General features: G+C 52.3%; 5 protein-coding genes across 5 annotated transcripts; 2 read left to right on the top strand and 3 right to left on the bottom strand.

Annotated features, from left to right (window-relative positions):
• Positions 1–392: 392 nt before the first annotated feature.
• Positions 393–3499, bottom strand: BO82DRAFT_337031 (non-ribosomal peptide synthetase; the record flags this gene model as incomplete). The annotated part of the gene is made up of 1 exon (XM_025633378.1): positions 393–3499. The coding sequence occupies exon 1, from the start codon at positions 3414–3416 to the stop codon at positions 393–395; it is 3024 nt and encodes a 1007-aa protein (XP_025491229.1). The 5' UTR covers positions 3417–3499.
• A 1116-nt stretch (positions 3500–4615) lies between these two features.
• BO82DRAFT_365477 (aminotransferase class I/II-fold pyridoxal phosphate-dependent enzyme) lies at positions 4616–6004 on the top strand (the record flags this gene model as incomplete). The annotated part of the gene is made up of 3 exons (XM_025637005.1): positions 4616–5381; positions 5438–5580; positions 5630–6004. The coding sequence occupies 3 exons, from the start codon at positions 4616–4618 to the stop codon at positions 6002–6004; spliced, it is 1284 nt and encodes a 427-aa protein (XP_025491228.1).
• Positions 6005–6678: 674 nt separating this feature from the next.
• BO82DRAFT_432926 (alpha/beta-hydrolase) lies at positions 6679–9256 on the top strand (the record flags this gene model as incomplete). The annotated part of the gene is made up of 2 exons (XM_025640833.1): positions 6679–7790; positions 8982–9256. The coding sequence occupies exons 1-2, from the start codon at positions 6890–6892 to the stop codon at positions 9254–9256; spliced, it is 1176 nt and encodes a 391-aa protein (XP_025491227.1). The 5' UTR covers positions 6679–6889.
• A 139-nt stretch (positions 9257–9395) lies between these two features.
• BO82DRAFT_337022 (polysaccharide lyase family 26 protein) lies at positions 9396–12031 on the bottom strand (the record flags this gene model as incomplete). Its single annotated transcript, XM_025633377.1, has 1 exon — positions 9396–12031. The coding sequence occupies exon 1, from the start codon at positions 11994–11996 to the stop codon at positions 9396–9398; it is 2601 nt and encodes an 866-aa protein (XP_025491226.1). The 5' UTR covers positions 11997–12031.
• Positions 12032–12528: 497 nt separating this feature from the next.
• Positions 12529–15949, bottom strand: BO82DRAFT_432924 (subtilisin-like protein). Its single transcript, XM_025640832.1, has 3 exons — positions 14662–15949; positions 14082–14599; positions 12529–14027 (listed from the first exon to the last, which is right to left on the bottom strand). Exons 1-3 carry the CDS (start codon positions 15896–15898, stop codon positions 12843–12845), a joined length of 2940 nt encoding a protein of 979 aa, XP_025491225.1. The 5' UTR covers positions 15899–15949; the 3' UTR covers positions 12529–12842.
• Positions 15950–16064: the final 115 nt, after the last annotated feature.

Below are 16064 nucleotides of genomic sequence, written 5' to 3'. Positions count from 1 at the left end.
ACTCGATGATTGGCTGCATTTTAGCTCATCCAGCTTTATGGCTAAAGGCATTGGTCGCCTATGTCTTTGAGAAGACAGCTGATTTGAGTCAATTTCCAATATCGAACTACACCAGTCCACGAATCCGTGTCTTATGCCATCCCTCTCACACCGTTGCGTATTAGGGGCTTGAAAAGACGGTGTACGCTGCTGGACAGCGCAACATTCCCAACCCTTTATCCGGATCAAGTTTATTCCACCGAATCACAATCAAGCAGTTCGTTTACCGAAGAGACAAGATGGGACCTTTGGTTCTATTCATTTGAATTTCAAGCTGACAGCTATATGAACTTTAACATTAATCCAACAAAAACATCGCCTCAATTAAATGTCATGCGTCAAGACCAATCGCTTCAAACATGATGAAACCCCTTCCGGTCCCAGAAAGAAATAAACCTCTTCAACAGGTGCGCGTCAAATGGTCGAAACTTGATCTCTGGCTTGTCACTGAGAGCCTTAAGTGCATTGTCGCATCGATAAACCGGACTGTACTGGCTAGCTTCCCATCGCGTTAACTGCCCTAACACTCGCTCCTGGAACAATGGCATTAACGGCGTCAATAATCCGTCTGCATCGCTGTGGGTCACCCTCTCAACCCACTGTTCAAAATCGAGGAGTTCGAGGGGATAGCCTGCCTCCTTGAGCACGTCGCAGGTTTGTTCGACCGTGACAGATTTGCTGACATCCGGTGACAGCAGACTGTACGAGCGACCCAAATTCTCATTGCGGGTCGCAATAGCCATCATTGCGTCAACCACGTAGTCGATTGTCACGTACTCCAGACGTTGATCGGCCACTCGGGGAAAGGCACCGACTTTGATGGAACCTATCAATAGGCGGGCCACGAAATCATCAGGGTTCATGGCTCCTGTCTGGCTGTGACCAACAACAAAACCTGGCCGGTAGATGGCCACCGGCAAGCCACGGTCCCTCATCCGGCGCACCATCGCCTCTGCTGTCCACTGGCTCTGCGCATAACCCAGGTCATACCGAAGGCCCTGAATGTGTGGCTGAAGGGGATCGTCCTCGTAGATCTCTTCTGTTCCCAGGATGTTCCCTGTCGGCCCCCAGACATCAATACTAGATACGTAATGAAAGCTCTTACGTCGACCTGCGGCAGCGAGGTGAAGAATGTTCCTTGTGCCAACGACGTTTGTCGTGCGGTGCTCTCGGTATGACTCGCAAAAGTTGACCTTGGCTCCAAGGTGGAAGACCACTGATGCCCAGTTTGAAAGCCACGTGAACTTGTCCTGTCCGAGGCCAAGATGCCAATCAGTGAGGTCGCCTTCAAGTACGATGATCTTTTGCGTAAATTCAAGCTTGTCAGGCCAGACATCGTATCGCTCAAGAGCCTGCTGAACCCGAGCCCAGGCACTAACGTCTTTCCTGCTACGCGCGAGGCATGCAATCTGCTTCACTCCTGGTCGCTGCATCAAGTTAGACAGAAGGTGCGCACCCACAAACCCGGTCACACCGGTGATGAACACATGACCCTCGCCCTCGGCCTCCCATCGAGGCACCATGTCAATGTCGTCAACAAGAAGGACATCTTGCTTCCATACCCGCGTATCGTCAGGTGCCTTGTTTTGTCGAGGCTCGCTAGGCTGGATCAAATCCCGCATCTGGTTGAATTGAGAGTGGCCGTGGAGATCGTGCATCGAAACCTGAACGTCAAATGCCTGGCGCATCTGGCTAATCAACGAGGCAGCCTGCAGTGAGCTGGCGCCCAGAGAGAAGAAGTCGTCATCATCAGATACCTCTTCGGAAAGATGTAACAGGTTTGTCCAGAGACTCCGAAGTTTTCCTGCTTTGTCATATGGCACTTCACCGTTTGGGGCTGTGCTGTCGGTCTTAGCCTCCTTTTTCTTCTCCTGCAAGGCATCTAGACGCTGCTGGGTCAAAGTCTTACGGTCCACTTTGCCATTAGGCGTCAGTGGAAAATCGCTCAAGAACTCAATAGCGTTGGGAACCATGTAATGGGGAAGGTGCTCTCGAGCGTAGTCCATGAGCGATTCCTCGTCCAGATCTTTAGCCGACACAAAGGCAACCAAGACATGGCCTTCTTCCTCTGTCAAAGGTGGCTGATGAATAAGAACTGCCGAGTGAACCGCATCGTGAGACATGAGCGCTCGCTCAATCTCGCCAAGCTCAACCCGAAAGCCTTCATGCTTGACCTGGGAGTCGGCCCGGCCAATGAAATCCAGGCAATCGCTATGGTCGCGCCACTCAGCCAAGTCTCCAGTTTTGTACAGACGCACCGTGCCTTCGCCAAGGCCCAAATCCTCTCTGCTCAAATCCACAAACCGCTCTTCGTTATGCTCTTCACGGTTCAAGTATCCGGGCGTCAATTGTGGTCCGCCAAGGTGGATCTCTCCTTGCTTGCCGCTCTCATGCACGGGCTGTTGATCTTCGTCAAGTAAGACGAGCTCCAAGTCCCCCACTGCCTTACCGATGCCAATGCGGTCTCTGCCGGTTTCTTCAAGTGTGATTTCCTGCATAGTAGCCAGAGTCGCACACTCGGTTGGCCCATAGGCATTCCAAAGATGCTCAGGAGCGCCTTTCTGCAGCACATCTCTCATGGCTCGTACATTTGCCACATCCCCTGCGGTAATGACATGTCGCAGAGTCGAAAATGCTGTTGGGTCTTGAGTACTAGTGATAGTAAATAGGGCAGTCGTGATGATCATCACAGTCAGCCGGTGTTTTGAGACCATCTCAGCCAATGCATCCGCGCTGATGGCCGAGTCTCGCGGGATAGCGACCACAGTAGCACCTGAGATCAAGGTTACCCAGATTTCATACAAGCTCAGGTCAAATCCCGGGTTGTTGAATTCCGCAACACGGTCACTCTTTAGCAAGGGGGTGGTTGGTGTTTTGTTGGCAAGATGCAGGATGGCGTCGGCGAGGATCTGAACCGGTTTGGGTTTTCCAGTCGATCCAGACGTGAAGAGAATGTGGCTGCGTTTGGACGGGTCCTTGAACCCTTTGGGAAGCTTCTCATCGAGCGTCTTTCCGCCGGTCACTTTCGGAATCTGGATGAGCTTTCGGTGTGGCCAAGCCAGCGAGGAGTCCTCGTCAATCAAGATAGTCTTGACCTCGATTTCTGCCAAAAGGTCCTTGATGCGCTTTTCTGGGATTGATGGCTCAAGTGGGACACAGGTTCCACCAGCCAAGCGCACCGCCAGCTGGGCAACAACCTGGTCGATACCAGGGCCTAGCACGATACCCACAGGCTCGTCAATGTCAAGGTCTCCTAGCTCGTACGCCAGATGACCTGCTTCTCCGAGAAGCTCGGCGTAGGTCAGGGACATTTGTTCGTCTTCGACGGCGACAGCATCCGGATTCTCTTGGGCGTGGTCGTAAATTATTCTCTCCATGATGAATTTGCTCGTGGCTTGAGGTCTAGTGATATTGTAGTTAATGTATGCTCACTGATTGTTTCTGGTTGCTATAATCTTGCGCAAATGCTAATATCTTCGCAGGGTTCTTCGTCGATGATTGTGCTGCTTTTCTCGCTCCGGGCGCCCTTGACACGGCTTTATATCCTCAAGCCTGGTCATTACCCTCATACCAGAATTTACTCTCCACAATTCTCTTCGTTTCAACACAGCACGCTTCCATATCATGACGTATGTGACCCTACGGTCAACCTGCTATTTCGGTGTCTGGTTCTTCAGATTTTCAGAAATTGAAGCCTGGAGGGCCACACTTGAAAATAGGAGACGTCACACAATGCCTGAAATGTTCGTGAGCATGAACTCTAAAGCAGACTGTAGACATTGACATCTGACAACCTGCTTTTCCTACTGCAGGGCATGTCTTGACTGGATGGCTGATTGCACCGACGAGACTATCAATGGGATGTCAAACCAGCCTGTTGGGACTCATCGTTGTTTTACCGCAAATAGCGGTCGCTTCAGATGGTTATGACGCTACACCGCAGGTGACCTGCTGAGAAGCCCCCGCGGGGCCAGTATCCGATGAACGACCACCCCTTCCTCGATTATTCTTGCAGAGAAGGGTGGAGCAAGAAATCGCTCACATGACTCAGATTGGTCCTTTCGAACCACACTCTGCACCGGCACACAAACAGGGAAGGTGGTAACGGCTCCTTACAATCAGTAAGGGGGTGTGGCACAGACAGTCTCGAGTAGACTGATGTCATTTCACAATTGACACAATGTCCAAGCTGTGAAGAACTTTGAAGAAATGAGATCTTGAACATGTTTAGATGTGATTCGTGGGTTTCCCAAGCTCTGCAGCTTCTTGGCTATCTGTCAACCTTATGCTGACGGACTTCCCGCCGATCCTCGCCACCGGGGTCTACTGCTGTTCTGGTCGCAAAGTTTGGATGACTTCAATCACTCGTGAATGGGAGTGTGCTTACCAGGCAGGAAATCAGGTTGTCATTGATGTCAAAGATCGTCCAGGTTGAAGTAGGCGAGGGGTAGGGTCCTCCACTGGCGGCAGAACTACATAAACCTGCTCAATCTCTTGGGGGGCTGTGAAACGACAAACGCAGAATCGTTTACTGTGAACAGTGGAAACATTATTTCTAGCTCGAATACCATCAAACATGTCCGGCGAGAAGGTCCTCAATTGCAAGCTCCAAACTCAGTTGGAGCAACGTGAGCGCCAAAAGCGCCTCATGCAACCCCCCAGCCCCGGGATGGTTAATCAACTCGTCGACTTCGGGTCCAACGACACCTTATCCATTGCGACCTCGCGGGCGCTGACCCAGGGCTTCCGGGAGCAACTGGACGCACACCCCAACTTCATTGTGGGCAGCACCTCGACCCGCATCTTCGAGGGCACAACACACTATCTGAACGACATCGAGCGAGACCTGGCCAGCTTCCACAAGGCGGAGGCGAGCCTGTTCTTTAATTCCGGTTTCGACGCCAACGTCGCCCTGTGGTCGATCGTTCCGCGTCCGGATGACGTGGTCATGCATGACGAGTACATCCATGCCAGCATCCACGACGGGATGCAGCGCGGTCGCGCACAGACTCGGTCGTTCGCGCACAACGACCTGAAAGAATTCCGGCGTGTTCTCGAGGACCTCCGCGATAACCAGAAGGGATCCAGGGACGGCAAGAGCGTGATCTTTGTGGCGGTCGAGTCGTTCTACAGCATGGACGGCGATGTGGTTCCCATCCAGGAGATGCTGCGCATTTCCCGGGAGGTGCTCCCGCAGGGCAATGTGGTGTATGCCATGGATGAGGCGCACTCGAACGGGTTGATCGGACGGGATGGATCTGGCCTGGTGTGTCATTACGGATTGGAGAAGGAGATTGGGATCCGGGTGCATACTTGCGGCAAGGGGATGGGGTCGACGGGGGGTAAGTTGCCTTTTGATTTGATCACTTGGAGAGTTCCACTGACTGGTCCGTGGTAGCCGTTGTCCTTTGCTCGGAGACCATGCGCATGTCCATGATCAACTATGCGCGCAATATCGTGTTTTCGACGGCGCCATCGTTCGTCACCGTCGCGGCTGTGCGCGCGGGCTACGAGTTGGCTGCAAGCGAGGAGGGCGAGCGGGTGAGTCTTCTCCTTGCCCCATTGCCGTTGTATGTACTAAGGACTGTAGCGACGATGTCGATTACAAGAGAACACGCGCTACTTCGAGCGCATGGTGACTAAGCACAAGCAATGGGCCGAAGTCAGCAAGCAGGGTGTAATTCAAATTCCCGGATCGGAGGACTGGGGATCGGGTCCTTTTGAGACACCTATATTTGCCTTGGTCACCCCAGGTGGCGAGGAGAATGAGCTCGCGGACCATATCCGGGGGAATGGGTATTGGGTCGACTCAGTGCATTATCCGATTGTGCCAAAGGGGCTGGGACGGGTCCGGCTCACGGTGCATGCGGATAATACCAAGGAGCAGATCGAGGGCGTGGTTGGGGTGTTTATGGAGTGGGCGGGAGCTAGAGTCGGGAAGCAGGGCAGGAGGGCCAAGTTGTAGTTGTAGTTCTTATGTCTTCGTTCTGGGGTATTGCCAATTGCTGTGAGTAGTCCTGTTGCTTGTGCCTTGCCTGCTTCTTGTCTTTTTAGTCTGGATTATGTTAATATACTGTAAGTCATTCCTGCACTATGCCTGCTAGTTGTTAAGGAGCTTTGCTACCAAGCCCTTCGAGTCTACCGTTGGGGTTTTGGAATAGGTCGTATGATAGATGGTAATGCTTGGTTAGATTCAACATGAATTGAATGTGTGAGTACATGGATAATCGTGAGGCAAGAGTGGTCACGTGGTGATTGACCAGATCAATGGGTGCTCCAGTGGAGTCGGTTGACTCTTGCAGCATAGATATCCCTGGAGCATGGCACTCTTTTGCAGTGCACCATGGCTGGGCTTCGTAGCACCAACGAAGCGACAACATTGATTTAATTTTGGGAAAAGATTCCAGTTCTACAGGCAATATCAACATCTCCTAAGACGATCTAACCATGCAATTGCTCCCAGCCTGTCACTTCAATGGCAATCCCGAAGTGGAGCCGCTCTTTTGCCCAAGTGATGGTCTTCCGTACAAGTGGGTCTTTCGCGCCGCAAAACAAACAAAATTCCCCACTGCACTTTTTAGGGCCCTTTTTCCCAGAAAATTCTGCCTAAATTTATCACAGGAAATGTTGAGCCGCCGATACAGTTGACCTGAAACCCACATGCGCCGACCACTCCCAACCAGCCGAATGAGGTTTTGCAAAGCGCGCTCTCCACCGGCCTGTCCGACCTAGAGCGACTAGGGCATCCCCACTCCAGAATCATCATGCCTACCTCCGGCCTCAAAAAGCTTGAATCACCCCGGCACCGTCTCCGGTTCCCAAATGAACCTACAAGCAACCTGTCCCCGTCATGACAGCTAAAAACCGAGCAGAGGTGGAGCCCCTCCCAAAAGCCCTCCTCCCCCTCTACCACCGCATCTGCTGCTTCCTGTGGCTCTGGGGCCTCAAACTCATCGCCACAGTCCACACCATCTACAAGGACCTCATCCACCCGCCCCCGCCCAGCACACACCCAACCCTAACCCTGCATCTTCCATCGCGCCCGACCCTGCAAACCCGCATCTTCTACCCGCCAACCTACACCGCGGGCCAACCGACCCTCCTCCCCACATACATCGACCTGCACGGCGGGGGCTTCACCGTGAACACGGCGCGGTTCGACGACCCCTTCTGCGCCTCCTGGAGCCAGCGCACGGGCATGCTGGTCCTGAGCCTGGACTACCGCAAGATCCCGCTGCACCCGTTCCCCACCGCAATCCACGACGTGGAAGCGCAGATTCTCGACCTCTTGGGTCATACCGCCCTCCCAATCGACCCCACCCGCGTAGTGATTGGCGGCTTCAGCGCGGGCGCCAGCCTCGCGCTCGGCGTCGCGCAGCTGCCATCCCTGCGCGGAAAGTTCCGCGCCGCGATCTGCTACTACCCCATCGTGGACTTCAGCCACTCCCCGCCGGATAAGATGCACGCCCGGCCGTACGAGGACTACTGGCGCGACCATCTGGGCGATGCCGGCTGGTGGATCGATTGGGGCTATGTCTGTGCCGGTCAGGATCGAAGGGATCCCCTCCTCAGTCCGTGGTATGCCCCCGCCGAGGTTCTGCCGGGGATGGTGTATATGGTTGCCGCGGAGTATGATTTGTTGCGGGTCGAGGCGCAGGAGATGATTCACCGGTTGGCGGGGTTGGCAGGCCGAAGAGACAAGGAGGAGGGGTTTGAGGTCGGCGGGTATAAGTGGACGATGGCCAAGGGGTGTAGGCATGGGTTTACGCATGGGAGGTCGAGGGGGAGGAGGTCGAGGAGGGAGAGGGTCAGGGAGGAGATTTGGGAGGAGGCGAGAGGGTGGTTGGAGAGGGGTGGGGTTTTGGGGTAAGGTGAGGTGTTGGGGGGGGATGGAGGTGTCTTTGGAGATTCTTGGGGTGGGATGTGATGTCGATATGGGTTGCATATAGGTTGTATATAGACGGATATAGATTGGATATAGATCTAAAAATAGGCTTGCACATAGATCGATGGTAGAGTTGAATATAGACTACTGGCGGATAGGAGCGATTTCATGCTATGTTCTGGGAAATGTTTCTGACCTGCGAGACGATGAGACAGGCTCTATAAGCTCCTCTTGGCTAATAACGTATTTGGTTCTCAAAGTCATGGACTGGAGGGTTGTATAGTGGTGCGATTTTAATTAATGCGGCCGCAACATGCCGATACCGGCCAGTGCTGGCCAGGACCCAATGCTATAGAGTGTGGCTGGTGCAGAGCGCGGAACGGACACGCAGGGCTCATCCAATAATCGCACTCAATGGCACCGGTTGCCCGTCTTTGTTCTTGAGTGCTTCAATATCTCTTTCATTATACCGGCAACCTTTTTTCCGGCTATGAATTATTTACATGTTGATAACGACTGTGAGAAATGTTATAATCAATGTGATGAGCATTCTTGCGTGGGACATAACTGCTTGCATGCGGATCAAGTCCTGCTTGTGCCGTATCACGTGACCGGTGGTTTGATGGCAAGTTGCAGTGTCGGTGTTGCACAGAGTGTTCTGGGACAGCTTTTGGGAAGATAGATAGCCACAGGCGCCGTGATTCTAGGCCAAGCCTTCATAATGAGTCCTCTGACGTAGCCATCCCACGCCAGCCAACCAGGTGATGGTGAGCCTGATGAGGCTGTGCAATCTCACCCTCCATCTTGCGCCCCAGGCAGCATGATTCCTACATAAGAATGGACATCTACCATCCTACAGAAGCAATGCGCTCTCGACGTTTAAAACGGATATCTGTACCTTAGTCTTATCTTCAACAATCTCAAGCACCCCAGCAAGTCCCGGAATGGTTTCAAAGCAACCCTACGAGTCAGCCCCGCCGTACCAAGAAGTAAGCCCCCAGCGCCATCACCCCTGCCAGGCTGACATCACCGACTCTGACCCCACAGTATTCGGAAGTCGCACAAGCAGACCAGGATGACTTAGAATCGCAACCCTCACCCTCCCACCGCCACGGAGACACCGATCCAACATCCAATATCCCTCTAGTCACCTCGGTGATTACCACGCCCCATGAGCACTGCGAGGCCTGCGAGCGGATTATCGCCCGACGAGAGCAGAGGCAGAACAAGTTACAATGTTGTGGGATGGTTGCGATTGTCTTTGTGATGCTGTTTATCTGTTTGACCATTTCTGGAGCGGTGTTTGCGAGGGTGAAGCGGCATGATGATTAAGAAGCCTGTTATATGGGACACTAGTTGGTATGGACGAGTTGGAATGATGTTATGGGCCTATAGTTCTGATGTTGATCGAGGGTTGAACACAACGCGCGGGAATGGTGATAGACTGCTAGACCCATGGCAAAGACGGCAGCTAGTCGAGGTGCCTGCGAATGTTCGCGAGATTGAATATAGCCGACACACCGTAACGTGCCGCCTCGTTTGTCGTAATCCAGGGCGCCTCCTCACCGTCGGAGAAATAAGTTGGCGCCGTTGTCGGCGTCACTGTCCACTCGTGGTCTTTGGTATACCCGTCGGTCTCGAGAAACTGTTGCCAAGCTGCGCGAGCTAATTCAGCGTCATCACCGCGCCTCGCCGCGAATGCAGTCAGCGTAGAGTGGCTCTGTCGCCATGTGGCTGTAGCAGGGAACTCGAATCCGTACTCCTCGCGTTGAACATCCGCTCCGCCGTTGTAAGCCCGACAATAAGCCAAGTAAACCTTCAAGAACGCATCCACTGTGCCGGGATGTTCACTTTCAGCGTAGTCGACGAGTTCCGATACTAGTTCCGGGAAGCCGAACAACATTGACAAATGCGAGATGACATACGGTCGCGTGGGAGGCGGACATGTGCGCACTTCTCCAGTTTTAGTGTGGAGTAGAATTGCCTTCGTAGCGACTCCATATTTTAAGTTCGCGATGCCCTCAAGAATGTTCAAAAGACGATCTCGACCATCCAACCATTCTGGCCCCCGTCTCTCCCATGCGGTAAACCACGACGCTGCTAACGCGCCCCCGTCAAGACAGATGTCCGTCAGGGCAAACCCTTCTGGAATGGCACCGTGCTGCTGGACTTTCCGATGAGCGTCAAGGCCCAACAGCGCAAGCTGGCAGTCCTGAAGTTCAGTGATCAGATCTCCCGTTCGCTCGTCCCCGGTCAAAAAATAGTAGAACCGTCGATACAGCACGTTGGAGATCCGGAGCTGTTTGCAACTGTCGCTGAAATGCTGCACCCCATGACGCGTTCCGAATCCCTTGAAGCGGCCGGAATGGTATACGTCTACCTCGCTCGTATGTCGCGTCATGGCCTCGGCCATACGAAAGACATCCGCCCGCCCAGAATGCAGGAAATACAGCCACAGCCATAGATCCGTGGAGAGTTCACTGTTGTCCCAGGCAAAACCCCCGACGTCGTAGCGCCACGCGTGTCGGTAGGGGTCATACGTGTGCTGCACGTCGCCGTAGTCCCAGAAGCCGTACCAGCGGTGTTGGTCAACCTGGCGCTGGTAGTGGGTGAACAAAGTATCAAGATTGTGTTCGATGTTTAGTTCAGTGGCTGTTGAGATGAGGCCAAGGAGACGAGTGTCAGGGGCCCATGTGCCGTGAAACACCCCAGCATTGTATATGGTCTCTGGTGTGGGAATCAAGCGAGGAGGGTCACGGACTAGAGCTGAAAATGCGCTTAGGTCGTTGTCGGATGGGGTCCCGTTGCTGTATGGTCGAAGGATGAAGACTGCCGTTCGGCCGATCCCGTTGGCTGTACCGAAGCAGGGCTCGTAATCCTCGTATGTAGCCTTGAGGGCCGTGAGCTGTTTCTCGTAGGTGTCCAGACCGAGTCCGTCGTGGTATGGACGCGTATCCAACGGTTCTGCCAGAGGTGAGTACATCCATATCGTTGTCGATGCTTGGTCGGTGGTCAAATTGCTGAGATCGATTTGGGTTGGGTATTGCTCCCAGAAATTGGTCATACTCACCGCCAGGCCACCGCGCTTTGCGGAGCCAATGTATGCAGTGCCGGGGTATCTGCTCCCCCCTATCACCTTTACCCATGAACAGCCTTCATTCGTTCGCTTTTTTAGCGTGAACCCGTCGGAAGATAACTGACTGAGGGTAAAGTCGTTCCAGGAGGGAACATAAGATAGCCATGAGGCATCTGTAAGGGTAATGGCTTTACCTGAGGTCTGGTCGACGCGATTTTGCACGCCCGGGCCATGCCACAAGCCTGATAGACCTTGGACTTCTTCCCTCAGAATCCCTCCTGTGGGACCTACAAAACGAATGTGACGGTTGTAGTGTTCAGTCTCGCGAAATGGTACCGAGAATCTGAGACCGAGTGAGGTCAACGGTTCCTCTGAGTCAAGGTCATGGATGAATGAGAACACGACCTTGAGCGGCTGCGCATCAGAGTAGGTGTATACTCGCACAGTGAATGGTAGATGCTCTTTTCCCTCATGTTCCACAGTTCCAGAAACTTTGACAACTGCTCTCGCCCAGGTGAGGTTCTCAATGACGGTCCTGTGTACGACTGTTGTATACTCTTGGTTGTTGATCGACGCGACGACAGTAGCGGCGGAGCACACTTGTTTTCCATCCAGAGAAATGTTCTCAAATAATGTCGCAGAACCCTGAGTTGGAAATCGCACACTCAATCCGATCTTTGTGGAGACGATAATATGCTCAGGAGTTGTCTTAACCTGTATCCGAGATTCTATCTCCTGCTCGGTCGCAGCCCTCACGGTATACTCGCTACTATAACCGATATAACCACTGAAGGAATGCGCCGTCCATTTCAGAGATCCGTCCGCCCAGTATGCAAGCTCGCGGCTATCAAGCGGATAGGTTTTGTTGTTTGTCTCGATTGAAAATTTCTGGTTTGGCTGGTATCGGCCTCTAGGCCATGGCATGGTGAACGAGAGCCCCGTTGCTGGAGCGTCCGGGTTATCGCCAGTTAGCCATCGGAGATTCGGCGCGGGCATGGCGTGCTTTTGGTGCGGGGCACGCAATACTATGGTTGGCGTTTAATCAATTGAGAAGAAGTGGGAGGTGGGAGGTGAAAGAGAAAGGGGAGAAGAAGAATAGGTAAGTGGTTTAAGTAGTTGCCGACTGAGAGATGGGTTCCCGCTAGTTTGGGCCGTGAGAAGTAACCCGTGACTTTTTGTTGTATGGTTGCATAATGTACATCCAGACATAATGCAGTAGAAACTCATGCAAGAGTCACTCACTCAGTCTACATTCAGTAGAGCTCTTTTGGTCATCACTTCTTAAGACTCATTTCTCTTTTGCATTGACTGTTTCAAAGCCGTTTGACTTGAAATTGGGAAAATAATCCCCTCGCGACTATACACCCCGAGCTATTGAATCCTAGCAGTCGAAGATTCTTTAAGATAAACCCTTGAGAGCATAATCAAGGCAAGGAGAGTTTGATACTTGTCTCGCATACATTGAAAGCCTTTCGTAAGTCAGTTGCTTCCTGCAGCCACTTGTGAAAGTTGAAGGATGGCTGGTTTGGCATGATTTGGACTAGAATGAGTAACAGTCTAATTTCAACAGATCAAACATAAGATCCAGAAGATATCAGATGGAAGCTGTGACCAGACTGAAGACATTGTTTGTTTTGTGACCTGATCACATGATGCGTTACCTTTCGCCTTTCTTCCGGATTGATTTCTCTCCTACAAGCATCAATCACAACACCAGCTCGACCAATTGTTCCAAAACCCCTTGGATAAACTTACGAGCACCATAATACGAGCATATCATCGGGAATCAATTCTAGTCTTGAAGTGTCACCTCAATCCGAATGCTTGGTGCTAGAGCCTATCTCACTCCAGCATCTTCCTGGCCTTCAGCTTGTTGGCAACCTCATTGACAATAGCTGGGAATTGGTCTGGCGGCTTTCCCTGGCTCTTATCCACGGCCTTCTCAAACACATTCCACACTTCGATATACTTATTGCCACTACTATGAGTTGTACCAATCGCTAAGAAGGCCTCGCGCATGCGCTCATGATGCTGAAGACCCTCGAAATGATCAACCTTGCCAGGTTGATTGATAGCCCGTGTCTGCACGAAGCTGAGCTGCACGCAATACAGAATCATTGCTGCAAATCCGGATGCAATTGCAGTTGCCACCCATGATCCTGTCAAAGTCTGACATTTATCAATCGGCGCATCGTTGGGTCGCTCTTTGATCACTTCGTGGCCCGGAAAGATGAAGTCAACCGCCGCCGCGTCTCCCACCCACTTCCATACCGTGCCAGAAGCCTCTGCAGCGCCAATCTTGAAGATATTCTTGGTAGTCACACAGGCAGCAGGGAAGGTGACATCTATGGCCGGACCTTGATCACTGGCGGCACTAAACATCATGATGCCCGCCTTGGCAGCCGCCCCGATGGCGGCTTCCAAATCACGAATGTCGGCTGCATTCTGTTCGTTGCGTTGGATTGTCCAAGGCATGGTGATGACATGAACTTTCTGATCAATTGCTGCACGAACCGCTCTAGCCGCGCTGTTAGCTGAGATCTGGCGGCCTGAGCTCGCGCTGACATGCTCAGCCACTTTTACCACGAACAGCTTAGCAGTGGGACACACTCGGCAGATGAGACTCGCCATGACCGTCCCATGCCCACTCCCTGACACATAGAAGGGTTGTTGCAAATTTTGGGCATGGTCTCTCGAAGAGAAGCTGCGACCGCCGACGATTTTACCACGCAGCGTTTTCTCCTCAATATCGACCCCGTCATCGATCAGCGCCACTCTGACATCCTCCATTGAACCAACCGGCGTACGGATATTCTGAATGAAGTCCGCAAAATTGTCCATGCAAGTGATCCACCGATGAGGATGCTCGTCGCGTTCTCCGGCTCCTTCCGCAAAGCTGCCTGTCTGGTCGGTATACTGATTTGGAAGTCGTTCTTCCAGCTGAACCTGTATGTCTGGTCGTAGTGCGGCTAGCCTGTTACAAAATTGATTTATATTTCGCCTGCTTCGCTCGACAGTTTCAAGGCCCTGAGACCAGTAAGTATGGTGGTCATTGGCCAAAATGGAAGTAATTTGGTATACCTGACTCATGTGCAAATAAACAGTCTGGAGGTTTTTCAACTGTGCGAGACCACCGTGATCGCTCCAGCCACGCAGTACCGCGTTGTTCCCATTCGAGTACAGATGCAATTCCCTAACATCCAATGCGACGTCCATGATCGTGTCCAGAGAGATGTCAATCTTGCGCCAATCCCAAACCTCGACCCCGAAGCCTCTTATAGCCTGTTCAATCGCCTCGTCGCTATGAGCAGGGTACAGAATGTCGTCGACTATGACGCGAAGAATTCGTGATACTCCCTTTTTTCGCAGAAAGTCAAATATGAATACCATGTCGCGTCGACCATCGCCATCAGGGAGCATATTCTTTCTTCGCGCGAAGCGTGAATTGCTAGCCTGCTGTTTTTTGGTCAACTCAAGTTGAGGAAGCGCGACATATTGCAACATGTTATCAAAACATAGGTAGTCCAACCCACGATTGATCCATTCCTCATCGATATACCGTGATGATGAACCACACAGATCAAAGTATAGCTCCCTGTCTAAATCCATTTTTAGCAAATGTTTTTTATAGTAAGGTTTAGGAACAACACGAAATACTCACGTGTGTCCTGTCCGTATAGAAGCTCAATTGCCTGGTCATGATCACGCGTCCTTAAACAATGGACTTTCAGATAATCGCGAATTGCATCCGCTGTTTGCTGAGTCACAATCGACCTCTCATCTGGCCTCGCGCCAAACGCCTCCTTGTGCCTCTTGTCTGCGTCTTTTGGGGGGTTGGCTGAATCGTCTAGAGCCAGAGATGTCCTCTCTGCTGTTGATGACTTCGCGAAGCTTGGGTCTCCTGTATACCCTGGATGGCTCTTAGCGGGCTGGTTGATGCCATTCAACGTCTTCTGTTGAGACATTCCCAATTGATATTGCTGAGATATTTCTTGCCCAGGGTCAGTCAAGGCTGTATGTATGGGACTTGAAAAGAGCACGTTGGCATCTTTGACCCCCAGAGACAAGTGCTGCTCTATGTTTTGCATTGCAGACTCCTTGGCTTCGGCTTCCGCCCGCGTGAACAGATGGTAAAGGTAGGGAGACAATCGCCTCACGGTGCTGCTTTGGGCATCTACTGCCTTATCGCATCGATTGAGCAGCGCTTGGACAACACGCAGTCCAGCCTCCGTGCACCGCTCGTATGCAACCGCGTGATGGAGAGGCGTGTTGCCTTCATTGTCCAGAGCCAGAAAGGTTTCCAAGCTGGCCAATTTCACCAGTTCAAGGATCAGAGCTGACCTGACCCCTTCTTGTATGGCCACATGCAGGCAATTCTGTGATTTCAGGCCCTGAATAGCAATTACTTCGCCAATTTGTGGATGATGGTCACATATACAATGGACAAGGTCGTGGCGCCTCTTTTGGATAGCCCAGGGCAGAATGGTTCGTTCGCAATCGTCTTTTCTGGTCAGGAGCACAGGATAATGCCGCACTAGATATACAACCAACGGTTCGTATCGTGTGAAGCGTTTGTCCCGGGCATCTTCAACTAAATAATGAAGCAAAGTACCATTCTCGCCGATGCCGTCCAAGATATCCTCGTTGTCCCGCACAAATTGATGGAATTGATCGCGGTCATTTAAAGAAATGGTTTTCTTACGCAGGGCGGCCCGAATATTTTCGAAACGGCGCTTTACGCATCTCAAAGACTCTGTTACCGAGCTATCGTCAGAATCCCCGTCACTCCCAGAGTCACTGTGCAACTTTACTGTGATCGACTTCGAGATTTCTATCAGAGAAGGCGATATGAAGCGCTCGTCATCTGCCGATGAAATGGGCGGGCTCAAGGGCAACATGGGAAGCAATAGGAGGACTAGGTGAGATTTCACAAGATCGTTTGAAGAGGGGGTGTTCGAGGATCGGTTCTACGGCGGCCCAGAATGGGAATCCTTTGGTCTATAATTGCTGCAGGGCGGGCGACAGGCGCCCGGTTGAAGTGCGTGTCAATGACTCCACGCGTGG

Source organism: Aspergillus uvarum, assembly GCF_003184745.1.
Source record: "Aspergillus uvarum CBS 121591 unplaced genomic scaffold BO82scaffold_32, whole genome shotgun sequence".
NCBI lineage: Eukaryota > Fungi > Ascomycota > Eurotiomycetes > Eurotiales > Aspergillaceae > Aspergillus > Aspergillus uvarum.
Note: the sequence above shows the minus strand (reverse complement) of the source record. Positions and strands in the feature narration are given on the sequence as shown.

Bases quoted from the DNA above. Each gene is read 5' to 3' on its own strand.
- BO82DRAFT_432924 (XM_025640832.1), bottom strand. From the start codon at position 15,898: ATGTTGCCCTTGAGCCCGCCCATTTCATCGGCAGATGACGAGCGCTTC. The intron at 14,600-14,661 runs GTGAGTATTTCG...AAATGGATTTAG, and splicing joins TCTATACGGACAGGACACAC to ACAGGGAGCTATACTTTGAT. The intron at 14,028-14,081 runs GTATACCAAATT...TACTGGTCTCAG, and splicing joins TTTATTTGCACATGAGTCAG to GGCCTTGAAACTGTCGAGCG.